The sequence below is a fragment of the Notamacropus eugenii genome, chromosome 3 (assembly GCF_028372415.1).
Source record: "Notamacropus eugenii isolate mMacEug1 chromosome 3, mMacEug1.pri_v2, whole genome shotgun sequence".
Lineage (NCBI taxonomy): Eukaryota > Metazoa > Chordata > Mammalia > Diprotodontia > Macropodidae > Notamacropus > Notamacropus eugenii.
In genome coordinates, this window is record NC_092874.1 from 488,881,840 (window position 1) to 488,901,609 (window position 19,770).

The 19,770-nt window shown below is 46.9% G+C and overlaps 1 protein-coding gene across 46 annotated transcripts in view; it reads left to right on the forward strand.

Annotated features, from left to right (window-relative positions):
- Positions 1-19,770, forward strand: part of CLASP2 (cytoplasmic linker associated protein 2) — a 148,159-nt gene that overhangs the window by 50,618 nt on the left and 77,771 nt on the right. For 36 of the 46 annotated variants that reach the window (XM_072599246.1, XM_072599252.1, XM_072599247.1 and 33 more), the window contains one exon: positions 5,343-5,489. In XM_072599246.1, the coding sequence (XP_072455347.1) occupies positions 5,343-5,489 (147 nt within the window). Of the gene's footprint in view, positions 1-4,928; positions 5,110-5,342; positions 5,490-9,080; positions 9,262-19,770 lie in introns of those variants that run through there. The other 10 variants (XM_072599289.1, XM_072599285.1, XM_072599287.1 and 7 more) reach the window with 7 other exon arrangements.

The window sequence follows — 19,770 nt, forward strand, 5'->3', positions numbered from 1 at the left end:
TCTTTTTTAATTTCTTTACAGAAAGTCTCCATTATTCATTCCATTTGTTTTAATTAGCTAATTGTTTTTAAAATTCTTCATTGTGTTTGGTTTTCTGCCTCAAACTTTAATATAAATCTAATTATATATGAATCTAAATTCATTCATCAATAGCTGTGTGAGTTTTTCTGTTTTTAAGGCTACTCAGAGTTTGTTTGCTTGTTTCTAGCAGGGTAGAGGTCCCACACTCTTCCACCTTCTGCCTTGTGGGCTCACTCTCCTTCTTCTTCTCACTGTTGGCTCCTCCTCCTTTAGCTTCTCAGGACAGTTTTGCCCCTTTTTCTTCTGACTTTTAGACTCTCATGTTCCTCTGCCTGTGCAATGGGCTTTTCTCATCAGGTCTTTGTGGTTTGGGGCCCTTTTCTTTACCCCCTAGTCTCTGCCACATGGCCCCCTAGTTGCCCTTGATTTTCTGTGCTTTGGCAGAATGACCTGTGCTGATGTATTAGTGGGGTGCTGGCCCACCCTTGCCCCTCACATGCCCACTCTGTCAAGTTCTCTTCAGCCCGCTCAGCGACCTTCCTTTGCGGATTCAGCTTCATGATTTCTGGGGCGCTTGCTAAAAAGTGATGCGCCTCCCATCTTTCCGGAGGGTGACTACACTGTTTTTAACATTTTAAAACTCACATCTTCTGTTTTGTAAATAAATAAGAGAGAAAAAAAGTAGTCTAGCCAAAAGAGCATAAATGGGCGTCCCCACACCCCTGCTTTGAGCTTCTCTCTGCCTTGTCTGTCCCCATTGAGGGAAGGGACTGGCTTCTGACCTTTTTGTCTCCTCAGCATCTCCCGTGGTGCCAGCACGCAGTAGGCACTTTGTCTGTGCTTGCTCACATAATTAATGTTTGTCACATGTTACGTGTTCTCCTGGGAGACTGGTGCTGTGGTTATCTATCACACCTGCTTACACCCTAGTTCATGTCCTCCCGGCCTAAGCCAGGGCAGCCTCTCCTGATCCTCTCCCTGGGAGTGCCCTCCCCCTCAGCGTGGCCTCTTGTCCTTGAGTCTAATCTGATTTGCCTTTGTCTGACTGGGCAGGTGGTGGAGGGCAGGAATGCCTGCTGCCCTGCTGGCTTCATCTTTCCAGCTGCTTCTGTAGGATGTCTTCTCCCCTTAGACTGTGAGTCCCTCAAAGGCAGGTGCTGTCTTTGGTTTCTCATGGACATCTTCAGCCGTTATTGCAGCATCTGGCACATGGTAGGTGCTTAATAAATGTTTATTGGCTGTAGATCTGTTGGGTGGGCAGCAAGGAATCCTGAAGGAGAGGCCAGAGAGAGCATGTGCCCAGCCTGGTGAGTCCTCACCACCTTGCCTGCTGTGGCCCTAGGTGGATCCTGAGCCCCGTGTGTGGAAGGGCCAGCACACCCTAACCCTAACCTTTCCCTCTGATGGGCACAGTCTCCCCCATTAGAGCACTTTTCTGTGTGTGTTTCCTAGGCTTTGTGTTCATGGATCCACATGTTTTCCTATGTGGTGTAAGTTCCTTGAGGGTAGGGATGCCTCACTGGAGGAGTGGAGTGCTTCGTGTGCTGGAGTGTGCCCTCTGGTGTCTCCAGGCTGCCTCTGTCCCCGGCTTCCGTCTGCAGCTGGGGTGCCTGCTGTCTCCTTAAACAGTCTCCCATTGTCCTCATCAGAATTCAGTTTGTTCAGGGAGGCTGCCTTCCTCAGCTCTGACATCTCTTACATTTCAATATTACTGTGCTCTGAGGAGGAAGATGAGGGAACTGCGGGGGGACCTTCTTTGAAACATGCCACGTCCCCGCTTATGGAAGAGAAGACTAGGCCACCAGGTTCTCCTTGGCATCAAGGGGAGAGCCTGGCTTGGGTCTGGAGGAGTGGTCCCCTGACAGCGAGTGGGGACAGGGAGCTGTGTCTGTCCCTTCAGAGGAGGAGTCTGTCTGCCCCGGGCTGGGCCAGCCATGGATGGGAGGCAGGAAGTGTCCAAGGAATTAAGCCATTTTCTAGGGGACAGGTGTGCTCCAGGTCCAGGAAGACTGAGAGTGTATTTTTGGCCTCCCAGCTCTCCTTTTATTTAACCAGAAGAAAGCCCCATTGCCCTGGTGCTCCCATGCTGACTGGAGATAAGCCAGAGTTAGTCAGACTTGCCAGGCTCTCTCTCTGTCTCTCTGAAAATGGACCCACAGCCACATGGGCCAGGCCTGGACGCAGCGCCCTGGATGGGAGCCTCCTGTCCTGCTCACACTTTCCTTCTCTTTCTTCAGGGTCAGGAGGCAGTGCATCGGGAGGGACAAAGCCAGTGGAGGCCAGAGGTGGCTCGAGAACACGTCAGGACACCTGAGTTCTGACGCTGCCTTGAACAGTCACTAGTTGGGTGACTGTGGGCAGTTCACATAAGGACTCCCAGCCTCAGTTTCCTCATCTGTAAAATGGGAATGAGCATAGTGTCAGTGCCACAGTGTAGTTGTGAGGATCAGAGATCAGCATGTAAAGGAAGTTCTTTGCGAACTTTGAAGCTCGCTCCCTCGCTCTGGGTTCCTCTCTGTGGTCAGTGTGGGAGAGCAGAGAGCATTTCCCCTCTGTGTCCTTAGTGCTTCCTATAATGCTGTGCGCATAGTAGGGCATTAATAAACACTTGTTCTTGATAGAGGGATCTAGAAGGGGTTCCCAGGACCTCCTCTAGAGTGGTTGGATCCATCCACTGTTGGGAAAGGTGGTGGGGAGAAGCAATGCCTGCTCTGGTTCTTTCCTAGAGTTGGGCTCTGGAGGAGAGATTCCCCAGGGGGCCTGCCACTGCTCCTCCTTACATATAATGCTGGGCCTTTAAACACAGACCTCATGTCCATCCTTCACTAGGCCTGTCCAAGAAGTGGACCACGTTGTGTTCTCTGCCTTCAAGAGCCCGAGGTGGCTTTTGTTCCACAGCAGGTGTCAGGTTAGATCTTAGGGGTGGTCCTGAGGGGCATTGGCATTTTCAAATTGTGCGACACCATTGAATCTAGGAAAAGAAACTTTGCCCTCTTGCTTGTATTAGGATTTCCCTCATACTCTTGTTCTTGGAACTGCCTTAGAGAGGATCTGCACAAGACAAAATCTGACTTTCTGGCCTGTGTCTGCCCTGGGTGCAAACTGGGAGCCTGGACTAGCCATCCAGGGACTCCAGAAAGGCTGGGCAAGGGAAGAGGGACCATGTTGTTGGGGGAAGTGTTAGAAAGCAGTGTCTGCCACCCTCTGAGTTGGCCTTCAGTAGCAGGTGTGACGCCTTGGCCCCAGGGGTGAAAGGACCAGAGTCAGAGAGCCTGCCCTCCTCCTTGAGTCTCCTGGTCCACAAGGGTTTCCCCCGTGCTTACCCTGCCAGGCAAACCAAAGGTCACTGGGGGAAGGGAGAGGTGCTGTCTGAGAGAGGCCACCTGAGTCAAGCCTTGTATCCAAGGAAGGAGAAAGAGGAGGAAGCCGGGGAGCTCTGCTCCTTGGCATGTTTGCCTGAGAAAAGGAAGAAAGTGAACACACTGGAAAGGCAAGGGCTGAGATCAGGGGAGGAATGAAGTCAGGTCCCTCCACACCTCAGACATGGCACTTGGCAGCCAGGTGGAGGGACCAGATCTGGTTGGGTCTGTGGGAGTGTGAGGGGAGAGTGAAGGATTTACTGATGACTCAGCCCTTCCCTGTTGAGACCCAGTGCTTTCACTTCACGGACCCAAGGGAGCTCATCCGTGTGGAAATGGGAGGCATCTTTCATCAGGACTAGGGGTAGAATTAAAACATTTGAATCTCAATGGAAATGATTTTCAGTGAATGCGGGAAGCCAAGGCCTCTGTCTCCTCTTACTTCCATCCTGGTGACCTCTTATTCTGATGTTTTCTGGCCTTTACCAACGAGGGAAAGGAGGGTGCAAAGCCTAGAATGGGGGGAGGAGAGGAATTCCCAGATTTTAGCTGAGACTGGAGCATTACTATACTCCAAATCTGGGTATCTTAAGAGTTAATTCTTTTTAAAACTTGGACTCAGCCTTTCATCTTCACTCTGTGCCTGTTTCCATGGGAACTCTGGATGCAGGCTGTGTCAGGGCTTAGAGAGCTCCTCTCCCCACCTCCTTTCTCATTGCTCTTGGCACCCCCTAGCCATGCCTCTGCCTGGCTCTGAACACCCTCTCCAGGAGAGATTTGACCAGGCTGCTACCCACAGCTCCTTCCCCCACCCCCCAGGTTACAGGACCCGAATCAACCACATTATTTGAAAACTGTCCCTGGAAAGGGAAATGGTTTTAAAATAGAATTTGGTCCTGGAATTTGCATCTCTCTCCCCTCTCTTGTTTGTGAGACCAAAGCCAGGGTGGCTTTTGCAGGGTCCTAGAGGCCCCCTCCCAAGAGGAGGAGTGGGGAGGGGCCCATTTCTTGGGGTGAGGGCCTTGTAGCAGTGATCCTGGTGTGGTATCAAAAGTGGAGAGTGTTTGAAAGTGGATTTTTAAAACCGAGACCCACTTGTTCCTGTGAGAATTGAAAGGTACTTTTTGTTTCTGCCCAAATAAAAGCAAGAGATGGTGCATTTTAAAGCGTCGCTAGGTCTGAAGCATTCCCTGGGGATCCTGAGAGAAGAAAGGTTTCCTCAGGGATTTGAGAAGGCCTATCTTTTGTCTTGTCTTGGTGTTTGCCCTTGGGGCCTCTCTGATGTGCCAGGCTCTGTGTGTGTGTGTCTCTGTGTGTGTGCGCGCGCGTGCGCATCTGTCTGTCTGTCTGTGTGTCTGTGCGTCTCCACACAAGTCGGAGCCTGGCTTGCAGGAAGCCCCCCACTGCAATCCTGGGAAACGGCAGCCATTGGGGCTGTCTTTTACATGCAGGGACAATTTTCACCTTTCATCAGGCTGGGCTACCAGAAGATGATGTCACCTCCCAGCTGATTGGCTGTTGCAGTACCTAGTGCAGGCAGGGAAGAGAAAGAAAGATGCCGGCACAAGGCTGCCTCCGAGCTGCAGGCTCCCGGCAGGCTCTCAGCAGCTCGGAACACTGAGCGGCCAGGGTGGGGCCATGGCAGCTCCCGGGATCGGCCTCCAGTGAAGGCCAGGCCAGTGGGCTGCTGGAGGCATGAGGCGTCTGATCTGCAAGCGCATCTGTGATTGTGAGTGCTAGCGTCTGGGTGGAAGCAGGGAGGGATGCCGGCGAGGAGGCCCTGCCCAGCCCAGCCTGCACGCAATGCCAGAGGCCTGGGGATGCCGGCTCCGACTGCCAGATTCTAGGGCCTGAATGAGGGTCCATGCAAGAACCATTTGTTTGTGTGGGATTTCTCTCCGGGAATTTTGAGAAAACTGCAGAAAGCTCAGCTGTCACCCATCTTTCTCCTGTCTTCTCTAGATAAAAGCTTTGATGATGAGGAGTCAGTGGATGGAAACAGGCCGTCAGCAGCTGCCTCAGCCTTCAAAGTTCCTGCCCCGAAGACCTCTGGAAACCCTGTCAACAGTGGCCGGAAGCCTGGTTCCTCCGGGGGACCAAAGGCTGGAGGTAACGGGCATCCAGCCCTGCTCCTGTTCCTGGCTCTGCCCACCATGCTTAGATATGGGGAGGAAGATTAGCCTTCCTGGCTGTAGCAGTGCTCAGAGGACCCATGTGCTAGGGAAGGGTGTACAGGGTTCCAGGGCATCAGAGCAGGGGGCCTGAACAGCTGGTAGGGCAGCTTTGTTGGACACAATAAATTTAAAGCAGGGTATTGTTTCAGATGGACCTGCCTTCTCAGAATAGTCAGACCCCCTGGCCCTGGAGAATCTGCCTTAATGGGGAGAGGGCTAGGCTGGGCAGGGGGGATGTGTTCTTAGTGCAGATCCCTCAGTGAGCCAACACAGGAGGAGGCCCCACCTGGGGCATTTGGGAGGGCCAGATTACCTTGGAGAATCAGTCTGTTCTGCTCCAGCAGTGACACACATTCAGGATGCTTACATAGAAGAGGGGGTTTGGGTGTGATCAGGAACCCACTCAGATGTGATTTTTCAGGGTGAATGTCTGTAGACCTTTTGGGTTTCATTTTTAAAAGTCCCAGAGAGCTTGCTAATCTTGCCTGGAAGTCTCCATTCATTCATTTTTGAGAATCTTCTTTTGGTCTTCACCTGCAGAGCGGTGACAGGGAGGCCCTGTATCCAGGGCCAGGGTGGACTGGGCAGGGAGAGACCTCTGCCACAGGGTTGCCTCTCCCCCAGGAGCCAGGCTAGGACTTCTTCAGTTCTATCCCCTTCTTTTTTCTGTTCACCAAATATGGTGAGGCCAGAGGAGGCTGGCCCTGGACGCCTGGTGAGAAGTGGGCTTGGGTGTCTTAGCACCACCTCTATCTTTTCCTTCTCCTTTGTCAGCACCCGAGGGCATCTGGCTCCGCCCTGGGCTTCATGCTCCCACCCAGGGGGAGGCATGGCAGCTCCAGGTATCATCACTGTGGAGAGAGGAGATAGAGAGCAGGTTCTCTGGTCACCTGGAGGGAGGGGAAGGAAGCTGATGGTGGTGCTGGGCACTGCCCCATGGCATTGAGAAGCCAGAATACTGCTGGTATCAGGACCTTGGGTCCTGGAAGAGCAAGGTGATGGGCAGCTAAGGCCCCGCCTTCTCTCCAAGGCCAGATGGGCAGCAGAGGGGGAATTTCGGTGGGCAACCATCCTTCTACCCCCACTTAGATGGAAGCTCTCATAGTGTGAAGCTACCTGCAAGGAGAAGTGTCTGAGTTTTGTTTTTCCTGCCCCTGTGCTGTGGGGATCCCCAGTGCAGCTGGCTCTGTGATTATCAGGCTACATCCCTCAGAGTATTGTGGGGCAGAGGGTGCTGGCCATCATATGCCCCTTCCTGGTCACCCTCCTGTGAGTTCCTCCCCCTCGGGCTGGGGAGTAGGACCTGGCCCCTCTCAGTTCATCAGGGCTTGGGGCAAAGGCCTGGGTGCCCCTTCTACCTCCACTCCCACTACCACTGCACCCCCAGCCATTTGGGCTCAGGTCTCGGCACCCCTCCGCCCCCCTACCTCCCACTGTTTGGTACCCCCTCCCTCCCATTCAGGGTCAGGCCTTGGTCCCCCAGCTGTGGACTCTCTGAATCTGCTTGTTTGTTTTCAGGGATCCCTTTTGATTTGAACAAGTTTTATCCCTCTGAGCTGCATTTCAGATGCCATGAGGACTTTTCAGTATTAACAATTCATTTTTAAATAGAAAACCCTTATCCTCACTCACTTGGCAATTTTTATTGGTAGTAATGAAATTTTCGAATTGCTTTGCACTTGTCCTTTCCGGTCTTATACTGAAAGGTGATGTGTCGATGTGTCTGATCCTTTTCCTCATTCCAGACGCTGTCACATGACCCACCTGACCCTGATGTATGGTTAGTTACCCATGTGAATTCCAAGATTGGTTCATTTTTATATCAGTTTTGGCACTGATGAGGCCAGATTTCTTTATCAAAATGTCAAGATCAAGAAGAATTCTTAAAACACTTTGTGACATATGGGATATCCTAATTTGTTGAGATTTTTTGACCATTTTTATTTCATTAAGGTATTTTCTGAGTGGAGAAAAATAATCTAATTTTAAGTGGGAATAATTAGAGTACATTTCTTGTGGGTCCTGGCCTAGCAAAGACCATGTGATTCAGGGGTCAGTCAGACCCCAGATTCAGAGAACCTCTGGTCTTCAGGTCTGTCCCAAGAAATGATCATGATAGTGTGGCATTAACTGCCTCCTTCAGCCTCTTGTCCCTAGGTATGGGAGTGCCTGTCCCTCCCTTTTTGTTTCACAGCCCCCAGCCCAACATCATTCAGCACGGCTGCTGGGAGGTAGGGCCCCTTAAAGCTTGTGAAGTTATGACTGATCGGTCTCCTCTTGGTTGTTGTAGTTTATTCTGTGGCCTTTTCCTTCTCTGCCTTGGTGTTTTGGGTCACCCTCAGTGCCTCCCATGGGGATGGGCATTGTGCTGGGTGGACAGAGGACAGGCAGGTGCTGTCCCTTTTCTTCCAGGATCTTTCTTACATTGAATTCGAGGGAGCAGCATGAACTCACATGGGAGCTGGGTGGCCCTGGACAGGGCACTGCATGGCAGCCTGTGTCAGTTTCCCCATCTGTCAAATGGGAGAATGATGGCACCATTCTCCCAGGGGGTTGTGAGGATCAAAGGGCATAATATTTGTAAAGTGTTCTGCAAACCACAAAGGCTGTCTACTGTTGATGCCAAGCTCCTGTCCCTGGTGCCTGAGAGGTGACAGAAGAAGACATAGAATGAGTCTGTTCTGTTTATGGTACCTGCGGACCCTCCCATGAGAAACGTCCAGTGGCAGTTACTGCTGTGAGTTTGATCCTGAGACAGACCGAGGCTGTGTAGATTGGTCTTTGAGCCCTCTGTGTGGAGGTGGTAAGTGACCTGTCCAGGAGGAGCTGAGGGCCAAGGACAGACCCCTGGGGGCTGGGAGGCCCAGGGAGGAGAAGCCAAGATTCCAGAAGACTCAGCAGGATTCCAAGGGTCTCTTCCCCTTGTCTGTGTGCTCAGTGTTACCCAGACTTGGATCTGTCTCTCGGAAGGACATCAGCACTGCTGTGTGTATGCAGCCCACCCCCTACCTGTTCTGTCTCCTGGGAAAAGCTATTCAGTCCTCCTTTCAGCTGTCTGCCTCCCCTCCCCCAGGCTCAGCCTCATGGGTCACTCACAGATCGCCTTTCCTCCCCCAAGGTTCTGTTGTGTCTCATCGATGGCTGAGTTCAGATTCTGGCAGGCTACAGGGGCCTCTTAGCCTTTCTCTTTCCTCTCAAGGAACCAATGGCTCACCCTCCTGATCAAGGGGTCCCCTCAGCCATCTCAGCCTCCTCCTTCCTCATGCCTTTCAGTTAGTGAGAATGACCATCCACATCCTGTATTCTCACCCATCCACCCACCTGGGTTCCGTTTTCATTCCCTGGAATATCGACCCTAATTTCTCCCCACCTGTCATCCCTTTGGAACTTGACCTCCAGTCTAGCCTCCCTCACCTCCGTGCCAAGACTCATCTCTCTTGTGCATGCCCCACCCCCCCACCCCCACCCTCCTAGCAGACTCCTTCTCTAAACTTCTTCTGCTTCTTCCGACAGTCTCCTAAATGGGTCAGAACCAGTGTGTGTACTACACATACCTTGGTGTGCCTGAGGTGGACTGGAGGAAAATGACTGATGAATCAAGGAGCTGACTTCTTTGAGTGGTTGTGGAGTGGAAGCCTCAGAGGAGGAGAGCCAGAGCCAGGGGGCAGGAAAGAAAAAGACCTAAGGGGAGAGCCACTCAATCACCTGTGAGTTGAGGGAGGAGGGACCAGGAGAGGGGACATGAGAACAGGCTGGGCCTGCAGAGTCACTGGGGTGAAGGGGAAGGAGAGCCCACATGGGAATGGTTTTTATCATCGAAGGACTGTGGCCAGGACTCCATGAGGTCTCAGGTCGGATAGATAGTCCTGTGTTTGGAATTCAGTGTCCTCCCCACAGTCTAGCTCCAAGTGCGGTCTTTCTAGTGTTACTGTTCTAAAAGGTCAATTCTTATAATAACTGAAGTCTTTTGTGCTGACAGAATTTCTCCTACAGTACCATGTGAGCTAGCAGACTATTTATCAGAGGGGAAAAAGAAACCGAAGGAGAGAGAAGCCAGCCAGCAGAACCAAACAATCCATGGGAAAGGGATGGGCCTCCTGACCCCGCCCAGAGCCAGGGTGGGCAAAGGCTGGGTGACCAGGACAGGTGGCAGTCTCTTTTCCCTCTTTTGACCCATCATAGTGCCTTGTCATTTCTTTTTGTGGTTGTCAGCCCACTCTTCTTCGGGACCCCATGTGGGAATTTCTTGGCAGAGATACTACTGTCATTTGCCATTTCCTTCTCCCACTTATTTGATAGATAAGGAAATTGTAAGTTCTCAGCATGTCCAGTGCTGTTTGCCTTTACTGTGCTGAGTCATTGTGTGTGTGGTTTTTGCCAAGCTGCACTAGAGCTTTTCCAGTTTTCCAGGCATTTCTGTATTCATCATATTTATCTCTTCTTCCAGTATAATAATATTCCATTGTGTTCATGTGACCCAGCTTAGCCCGATCATGATCTTTTAGTCCCTTTATTTGCATAATTCCAAAGTGCTTCCTGCAGTGGTCAGACTGATTTCCAACTCCACCAACAGTGCATCAGCGTTCCTTCCACACTGACTGCTCCATCTTTGTCATCTTTGCAGGAAATGACCTGAATCCTCAGGGTTTTGTTTTACATTTCTTTTACTAGGAATTTGGAGGATTTTTTTCACATGGTTGTAAGTAGTTTGTGATTCTTTTGAGAACTGTTTGCATCTTGTGACCATTTATAGATTGGGAAACTGCTTTTGGTTTTTTACACAGGCTGTTCCAAAAGTCATCAGATTTAGTAGCTTGAAATTCACACTAAGAGTTTTGGGAAATTGTGTACCTTGGATTATCAATCCTTATCCGAGAAATTTGATCCAAAGAATTTTCCCCCCAGTGGACCATAGTTTTTATATGCATTGATTTTGGTTCGTGCAGAAGCTTTTCAGTTTTATGTAATAAACTATTTCATCTTTTTATCGTGCCCATTTTTGCATCAAATGTTATCTTTGGTTTTCTTGAAGAGATCTCATCTTTCCCACTTTTTTTTTTCTATTTCTTTGCATTGCTCATTTGAGAAAACCTTATCTTCCCTTGCTCTTCTCTGGAATTCTGCCCTCAGTTGGCCATCATTCCCTTTCTGCTTTCCTTTTCCTTTTCCTTCTTTCCTCAGCTGTTTTAAAGCCCCATCAGGCTACCATTTCTCTGCTTTGCTCTCCTTCTTCTTTGGGATGTTTTTTTGTGGCTTCCTTTCGTGCAGTAACGTAAACCTTTGTCCATAACTTTTTAGGCTCTCTCTCTACCACTTTGAGTCATTACCTCCAGTTCACATTCACAAGGGGTGTCTTCTCTGGATCTAGTTTCCCCTACTTTCTTTAATTTAAGTCTGACTTTGGCAATAAGAGGCTCATGATCTGAGCGACAGTCAGCACCATGACTTGTTTTAACTGACTGCATAAAGCATCTTCACCTTTGGCCGCATAGTCTGTAATCCATTTAATTTCCATATTGACCATCTGGTGATGTCTGTGTATAGAGTTGCCTTTCAGGTCGTTGCGTTTGCTCTGCCCAGCAAATTATCCTGACAAAACTCTTAGTCTCTGCCCTGCTTCATTTTGTACTTCAAGACCATACTTGCCTGTTATTCCTGTTATCTTTGGATTTCATACTTGAGCATTCCAGTCCCCTATGATTTTTCCAGTAGAAATGTGTGATTGGGAAAGATGAACCATAAGGAAATCCAAGCGCCACAGCATCAAGGCTTTGGAATTGTGCTGCTGGACAAGACTTTTGAGAGCCCTTTGGACAGCAGGGAGATCAAATCAGTCAGTACTTAAAAGAAAGTAATTCAGGCTATTTACTGGAAGGACTTCTAGGTGGCACAGAGGATAGAGTATAAGGAAGACTCACCTTCTTGAGTTCAAATCTGACCTCAGACACTTCCTAGCAGTATGACCCTGGACAAGTCTCTTCACCCTGTTTGCCTCAGTTTCCTCATCTGTAAAATGAGCTGGAGAAGAAATGGCAAACTACTCCAGTATCTCTGCCAAGAAAACCCGAGATGGAGTCATCAAGAGTCAGACTTGACTAAACAATGACTGAACCACAACATTCACTGGAAAGCCAAATACCGAAGCTGAAGCTGAAATACTTTGTCTATATAACAGGAAGAACAGAGCTCATTGGAAAAGATCCTGATGTTGGGAAAGATTGAAGGCAAAAGGTAAAGGGGACAACAGAGGGTGAGATGGGTAGATGGTGTCATGGAAGTAATGAATGTGAACAGACTTTGAGAGAGAATGGAGGACAGAAGGATCTGGTGTTCTGTGGTCCATGGTGTCGCGGATTTAGGCACAACAGTAACAACAGAATTTCATCTTTTGTGATTTCCTCTGTCCTGGTTTTAGTTAAGAATACGGCTTCTGCCCATAGTTGTGAAAGGTGTTTGATCTGATTTCTTAGATTTGTTTCTGTGTTGTGATCTTGAATAGTAAAGTCACATATTCATTTTGAATTTATTGTGGCATATGACATAATACATTGATCTAAACTTAATTTCTGCCAGATTGCTTTCAGTTTTTCCCTTTAGTTTTCCTTCGACAGAGAGGTTTTTTCCATAAGTAATTTCTGTTTTCTATTTTATTGAACACTGAGTTATTGAGCCCTAAATGTTTTCAATAACCATATATCTATCCCTTCCTGTTTTTGCTATTTCTCTTGATATTCTAGATCTTTGGGTTTTTCAAGCGAATTTTGTTTTTCTTTTGTCAGATTTGTTTTGGACAGGTTGAATGATACAGCGTTAAAACTGTAAACTAACTTTAATGGTATTGTCATTTTTATCCTGTTGAAATGGCTCAGCCATGAACACTGAATGTGCCTCTAGCTATTAAAGCTGTCCCTACTTTTTTTTAATATTTTATTTATTCCCCAATTACTTGTAAAAATAATTTTTAATAGTCATTTTTAAAAACTTTCTGTTCCAAATTCCCTTCTTCCCCTCCCCCATCACTGAGAAGGCAAGCAATTTGACATGTCACGCAAAACATGGTCTTCTTTGGCAATGAAGGATCAACACCATCCTGTGAGTAGATGCAACTGGGTGAATGCTAGCTGGGAACCTCACCTCCTCCTCTCCTGTCTGCCTCTCCCTCCCCTTCCTCCTCTCCAAACTAAGGTAAATTTGGATGGCCAAAAGCTGCCCAGTTGACCTGGGTTTTACTGCCTTCTTCCCCTCCCCTTCCACTGTCCTCTCCCAAAACCTTAAACCTACTACACTCTGAAGCTGGGACTCCAAGGGGCCCTTGCCAAGGACTTCTGGACCCCCCCTAGCTTTACAGTCATTATCATAATGTTGCTGTTTCCCACCCAACCTGATGTCTTTGTTTTTCTTTGCCTCATTAAAGAGGCTATGCCCTGGCTACTTCTTAAACAGTCCTATTCAATAAATGGGCGTTGCCTCACCCTAAGTGAGTGCCTGCAAAGACCTTGGCCTAAAGGGCCCAAGATCTCCCAGTGCATCCTGGGCCATCTCCAGTCATCCTGAGGAACATCAGGTCACTGGACTCAGATGGCTCTGGAGAAGTGAGGCTGGTGACCTGCACAGCCCTCCTTCACTCAAAACAAAGTCAAGTGCAAGTCATGTCATCATTTCTCTGATGACATGGTCTTCTTTGGCAACGAAGGACGAACACAATTTCCATACTAGTCATGTTGTGAAAGAAAACACACACACACACACACACACACAAAGGAAAGAAATATAAAGAGAGTCTGCTTCAGTCTGCATTCACACACCATCAGTTCTTTTTCTGGAGATCGATAACTTTTTTATCATAAGTCCTTAGAAATTGTTTTAAATCATTGTATTGCTGACAATAGCTAGGTCATTTGCATCTAATTATCATATAATGGTACTGTTACCATGTACAATGTTCTCCTGGTTCTGTTCACTTCACTTTGCATCAGTTCTTGTAAGTCTTTCCAGGTCTTCCTGAGAGCATCCTGTTCGTTATTTCTTATATCACAATAGTGTTCCATCGCAATCATGTGCCATTGACCATTCTCCCATTGATGGGTATCCCCTCAATTCTCAATTCTTTGTCAACACTATAAGAGCTGCTGTAAATATTTTTGTGCATGTAGGTCCTTTTCCATATTGTTTTTTATCTCTTTGGGATACACATCTGGTCATGGCATTGCTGGGTCAAAGGGTATGCCCTTTGGGCATAGCTCCAAATTGCCCTCCAGGATGGTTGAATCAGTATACAACTTCACCAGCAGTGCATTAGTGTCCCAGATTTTCCACTTCCTCTCCAAAGTTTGTTATTTTCCTTCTCTGTCATATTAACTAATCTGATTTGGAGCATTTTTTTTATGTGATTGTAGATAGGTTTGATTACTTTGTCTGAAAACTGCCCTGACCATTTACCAATTGGGGAATGACTTGTATTCTTGTAAATTTAATTTTTTTTAATTTTAATTAATTTATTTAACTTTTAATATTCATTTTCACAAAATTTTGGGTTCCAAATTTTCTCCCCATTTGTCCCCTCCCCCCACCCTAAAACACCGAGCATTCTAATTACCCCTATCACCAGTCTTCCCTCTCTTCTGTCATCCCTCCCTTCCCTTGTCCCCATCTTCTCTTTTGTCCTGTAGGGCCAGATAACTTTCTATACCCCTTTACCTGTATTTCTTATTTCCTAGTAGCAAGAACAGTACTTGACAGTTGTTCCTAAAACTTTGAGTTCCAACTTCTCTTCATCCCTCCCTCCCCACCCATTCCCTTTGGAAGGCAAGCAATTCAATATAGACCATATCTGTGTAGTTTTACAAATGACTTCCATAATAGTCATGTTGTGTAAGACTAACTATATTTCCCTCCATCCTATCCTGCCCCCCATTGCTTCTACTCTCTCTTTTGATCCTGTCCCTCCCCAAGAGTGTTGACTTCAAATTGCTCCCTCCTCCCATTGCCCTCCCTTCCATGATCCCCCCCCAACCCTGCTTATCCCCTTCTCCCCCACTTTCCTGTATTGTAAGATAGGTTTTCATACCAAAATGAGTGTGCATTTTATTCCTTCCTTTAGTGGAATGTGATGAGAGTAAACTTCATGTTTTTCTCTCACCTCCCTTCTTTTACCCTCCACTAAAAAGCCTTTTGCTTGCCTCTTTTATGAGAGATAATTTGCCCCATTCCATTTCTCCTTTTCTCTTCCCAATATATTTCTCTCATCGCTTAATTTCATTTTTTTAAGATATGATCCCATCCTATTTAGTTCACTCTGTGCTCTGTGTGTGTGTGTGTGTGTGTGTGTGTGTGTGTGTGTGTGTGTGTAATCCCACCTACTACCCAGATACTGAAAAGTTTCGAGAGTTACAAGTATTGTCTTTCCATGTAGGAATGTAAACAGTTCAACTTCAGTAAGTCCCTTATGACTTCTCTTTGCTGTTTACCTTTTCATACTTCTCTTCATTCTTGTGTTTGAAAGTCAAATTTTCTTTTCAGCTCTGGTCTTTTCATCAAGAATGCTTGAAAGTCCCCAGTTTCATTGAAAGACCATTTTTTCCCCTGAAGTATTATACTCAGTTTTGCTGGGTAGGTGATTCTTGGTTTTAGTCCTAGTTCCTTTGACTTCTGGTGTAAATTTAATTAAGTTCTCTGTATGTTGGAGAAATGAGGCCTTTATCAAATCCTTGCTGTAAATTTTTTTTCAGTTATTACTTTGTATTTCCCTCTATCCTGTTTTTTTCCCATTTGTGCTACTCTCTGTCTCCTTTCATCCTGTCCATCCTCAAAAGTATTTTGTTTCTAACTCCTGCCTCCTCTAATCTACCCTCCTTTCTACCATCCTTCTCCCTATTTCTCTTTTCCCTTTCCCCTCCTGCTTTCCTGGAGGGCAAGACAAATTTCTGTTCTCAACTGAATCTATATGTTTTTCCCTCTTTCAGCCAGTTCTGATGAGAGTAAGATTCAAATGCCCCTGCACTCCTCTCTCATTTTCCCTACTGTGTGAAAACCCTTTGGTGCAATATAGCTTGCCCCATTCTCCCTATTCCTTCTTCCTTCTCCCAGGGCATTCCTCTTTCTTACTCCTTAGTTTTATTTTTTTAGATATCATCCCAGCATATTCAACCTATACTCATGCCCTCTATCTATATACTCCTAACTGCCCTAAGAGTGAGAAAGTTCTTAAGACTTACACGTATCCTCTTCCCATGCAGAAATGTAAACAGTTTAGCCTTCCTGAATTTCCTATATTTTCTTCCTTGTTTATCTTTTTATGCTTCTCTTGAGTCTTATATTTGAAAGTCGGATTTTTGCATCAGAAATGCTTGAAAGTCCTCTATTTCATTGAATGTCTGTTTTATCCCTTGAAGGGTTATGCTCAGTTTTGCTGGCAGGTGAATCTTGATTGTAACCCTGGCTCCTTTGCCTTCCAGAATATCATATTCCAGGCCCTCTGATCCTTCCTGGACAATCCTGACCACGGCTCCCCAATATCTGAATTGTTTCTTTCTAGCTGCTTGCAGTATTTTCACCCTGACTTGGGAGCTCTGGAATGTGACCATAATGTCCCTGGGAGTTTTAATTTAGGGATCTGTTTTAGGAGGTGATCAGAGGATTCTTTTGGTTTCTGTTTTACTCTCTGATTTTAGGATATCTTGAAATGATGTCTAAGCTATTTTTTTTTCATGATTTTCAGGTAGTTCAATAATTATTTGTTTCCTAGGTCAGTTGTTTTCCAAGTGAGATGTTTCACATTTTCTTCTATTTTTTTCATTCCTTTGATTTTATTTCATTTGTTCTTGAGGTCTCCTGGAGTCATTCACTTCTGCTTGCTCAATTTTAATTTTTAAAGAATTACCTTCTTTGTTGAGCTTTTGTACCTCCTCCCCCATTTAGCCAATTCTGCTTTTTTAGGCATTCTTCTTTTGTGCCTCTTTTACTATTTGGCCTATTCTGTCTTTTAAGGTATTATTTTCTTTAGCATTTTTTGTGCCTTCTTTATCAAGCTGTTGAGTCTTTTTTCCCCATTATTTTCTTGCATCACTGTAATTTCCTTTCCCAAACTTTCTCTTCGTCTTGAGTTTAAAAATCCTTTCTGAACTCTTCCAGGAATTCTTTTTGAGCCTGACACCAATTCACATTTGAGGCTTTGGCTATAGCAGTTTTGACTTAGTTGTCTTCTAAGTTTGTTTTGATCTTCCCTATCCCCATAGTAACTTATATAATAAGCATCTTTTTTTCTTTTTAATTTTTCCAGCCTATTTATGTACTTTTAACTTCATCTTAAAGTTGGACTCTGTTTCCTGGTGGAGGGAGCACTGTCCCAAGCTTCAGGTTTCTTGTGTGGTTGTTTTCAGAGTTCACTCTGGGATCTGCAAACTTCAGGAGAGGTGTGTTTACTACTCCTCTGCCTTGTGCTCTGGCCTGTGAGCTACCACTCTGGGACTGGGCCCTAGAACTACAAACTCTCGTATGCTGATGTTTCTCTTTACTCTGGGACTGTGATCCTGGACAGCAGCCGCCAGTGCCAGGAAGGCGACCTCTAGCATCTCCTTCTCCCCCGTTGTGTGGCCCCGGAGGGCTGCTGCTTGTTTGCTGGGCCTGGTCTGTATTTCTGCAGCCCACACTTCACTCTCACCCAACTGTGGTGGACCTTTTCTGGTGACCATATAAGTTGTCTTAGGCTGGAAAATTGTTTTACCCATCCTTTTGTGGGTTCTGCCACTCCAGAATTTGTTTTGAGGCAATATTTGGAGTTGTTTAGAGGGGAATTTGGGAGAGTTCCTGCCTTTTCTGTGCCTCCTGCCCTTCACTTCTTTAAAGATTTCTGTGCAGCTGAAGCTATATGAGCATAACTGAACATTGATAGACTCACTTCCAGATGTTCTGTGTGTTTTGTAGTTCATTTAAGTGAGGTGTCCTTTTCCACAGGAACCTCTTGGATTTTGTTGTTATGTGGAAATGCAGTTGATTTTCGTGGGCTTGTTTCTTTACCTGCTACTTTACTGAAGGTATGAAATATCTCCTTTTCTTTGCTGATTGCCTAGAATTTCTAAGCAAGCTACCATGTCATCAGCAGATCTGCTCATTTGGTCTCTGCCTGCCTTGATGTTTTTAATATCTTTCTTTTGACTTACTGCTGTTGCTAACATTACCAACCTTAAAGCAAACAGTGAAAGGGGGAGTGGGTGTCCTTGCTTTGCTCCTGTAATTGATCAGCCAGTGAAGATGCACAGAATTGGGTTCCCAGAACAGCGAGGAGACCAGGGGCACTGGCTCATGGAGGGCCAGTCTGGATGACAGGAAAGGTGTCACAATTGAGTTCTCTGCTTCTCTCCAAGTTCCTTTCCACAGTGGTCATACTGAGGGACAGTGCCTAGAATAAAAGGGACACATGACTGACCTGGAGAAAAACAGAGAGCTAACTCTGGGAACTGGAGCCCAGTGGGCCTCTCCCTGGAGAGAGGGCCCGTAAGCATCCTGTGAGAGATGCTGGGCTCCACCCAGGGCAGGCCAGGCCAGCCTTCTCTCCTTTTCCATTCTGACAGCAGGCTTGGGTCCATTGGATACCTTCAGAGGACCGCTCATTATCTATCTGGCCTCCTACATCGTGGGTTGTTTTTTTTTCCAAATTGCCACATGTGAGTGAAAATGTGTATATTCCTTCCTATTCCCACTTAGTAATTCCCACTGATTTATTAACTTTGCTACATTTCTGTTTATAGCCTTAGTTTCTTTCTTGCTCATCTTGCCAGATCTGTCTCTCTCGTCAAGGGCTCCTTGCATCTTGGTGTCTGGTTCTTCCTGTGGTCATCTGTTTTCCTCCCAGGACCTTGGCGCTCCACTCTTGCAATCCTGTTTGTAATTTTTAATAATAGATGTTCATTGGTGCCTCTGTTTCTTCCCTTCTCTACTATCAGAGTCATGCCTTCAACAAAGAGAGAGAAGAAAGTGAAAAATTCCACAGAGTAGTTGAGCAAATGAAAGACCTGGCATTCCTGTCCATTCCATGGCCTTGGACCCTCTGCTCCTGTCCCCAAGGATTGGGAAGAGCTGTCTTTTCCCACCTCATGCTTGGGATCCAGATGGTTCTTTGCATCCTGCGTCACCATAGTCCTTGGGAATGATGTTCCTCTGATTTCTATGTTGTCTTACTGTCTTTTAACTTTGGCTTGTTGGAGCCCTCCTCTCAGATGCTGATTGCTCCCCCCTGTTTCTTTTTGAATTCACTGGAAGCGTAATAAATCCACCTCCAGGCCCTCCTCTGTGAACATCTGCTTTGTGCTTCCTGCTCCAATTCTCTGTAGGGTGGCACCATTCCTGAGGATGCCCTTCATCAGGGTTTGGGACCTGGAATGACGGGGGGGAGCCCACTCCTCCAGCTCTCCTCCCTTGCTCTTTTCAGACCCTTGAGCCATCTCTTCTTGGATGTGGGAGCTCCAGGCTTTGCCTGGACATTCCTCCGGGTTCTCAGTGCAGGGTCCTTCAGGTTCTCTTTTATCACTTTGCTTTAATCCATCTGTGAGGTTTTTACAGTTTCTTGATTTGTGGTGCCCAGAACCTCTGGGTTTGGTCACTGTTTTCGGGAGCCCAGTGACTCTTAAGGGGCCTCTCCTTGGCCTCTGATCCGCTTCCGTTTTTTGTAGCAGAACCTTATGTTTTTCCTCATTGCTCAGCTTTCTTATAATGTTTCTTCTGTTGAGAAGTCATTGAAGTCTGTTTTCCAGAGAGTCCCTCCTTGGGTCGGATTTTTGACCTTCTGTTTTACGCTCATTCTTCTCCTTCCAGTTTTTCCTAAAGCAGTAACATTCCCCTTTTTCTGTCTTTCTTGAACATTTCTTGGACTCGCTCTTGTCCTTGGGCCTGTCCCTCTCTTCTTACAAATCTTTCTCAGCCCATCCTGTCTCTTGTCTCTGTCTGATGTTTTCTTATGAGCACTCCCCCACCTCTAGCCTCCATGTTCAGATTTGGGGAGGGCAGACTCTCCCAGCCATGTCCCCTGCTGCTTGGCATTCCTCCTGCCTCACTTTGGGATTGAGTGGAAGGCTCAGTGGGCAGCACCCTAGACCAGGAGTCAGGAAGCCTCAGACCCTGAGTAACTGGTAACCTAGCAGCTGACCCTGGGCAAGTCATTTAATTTCTCTCTGCCTCAGTTTTCTCCTCCTTAAAATGGATGGGGATAACAACAGTGCCAC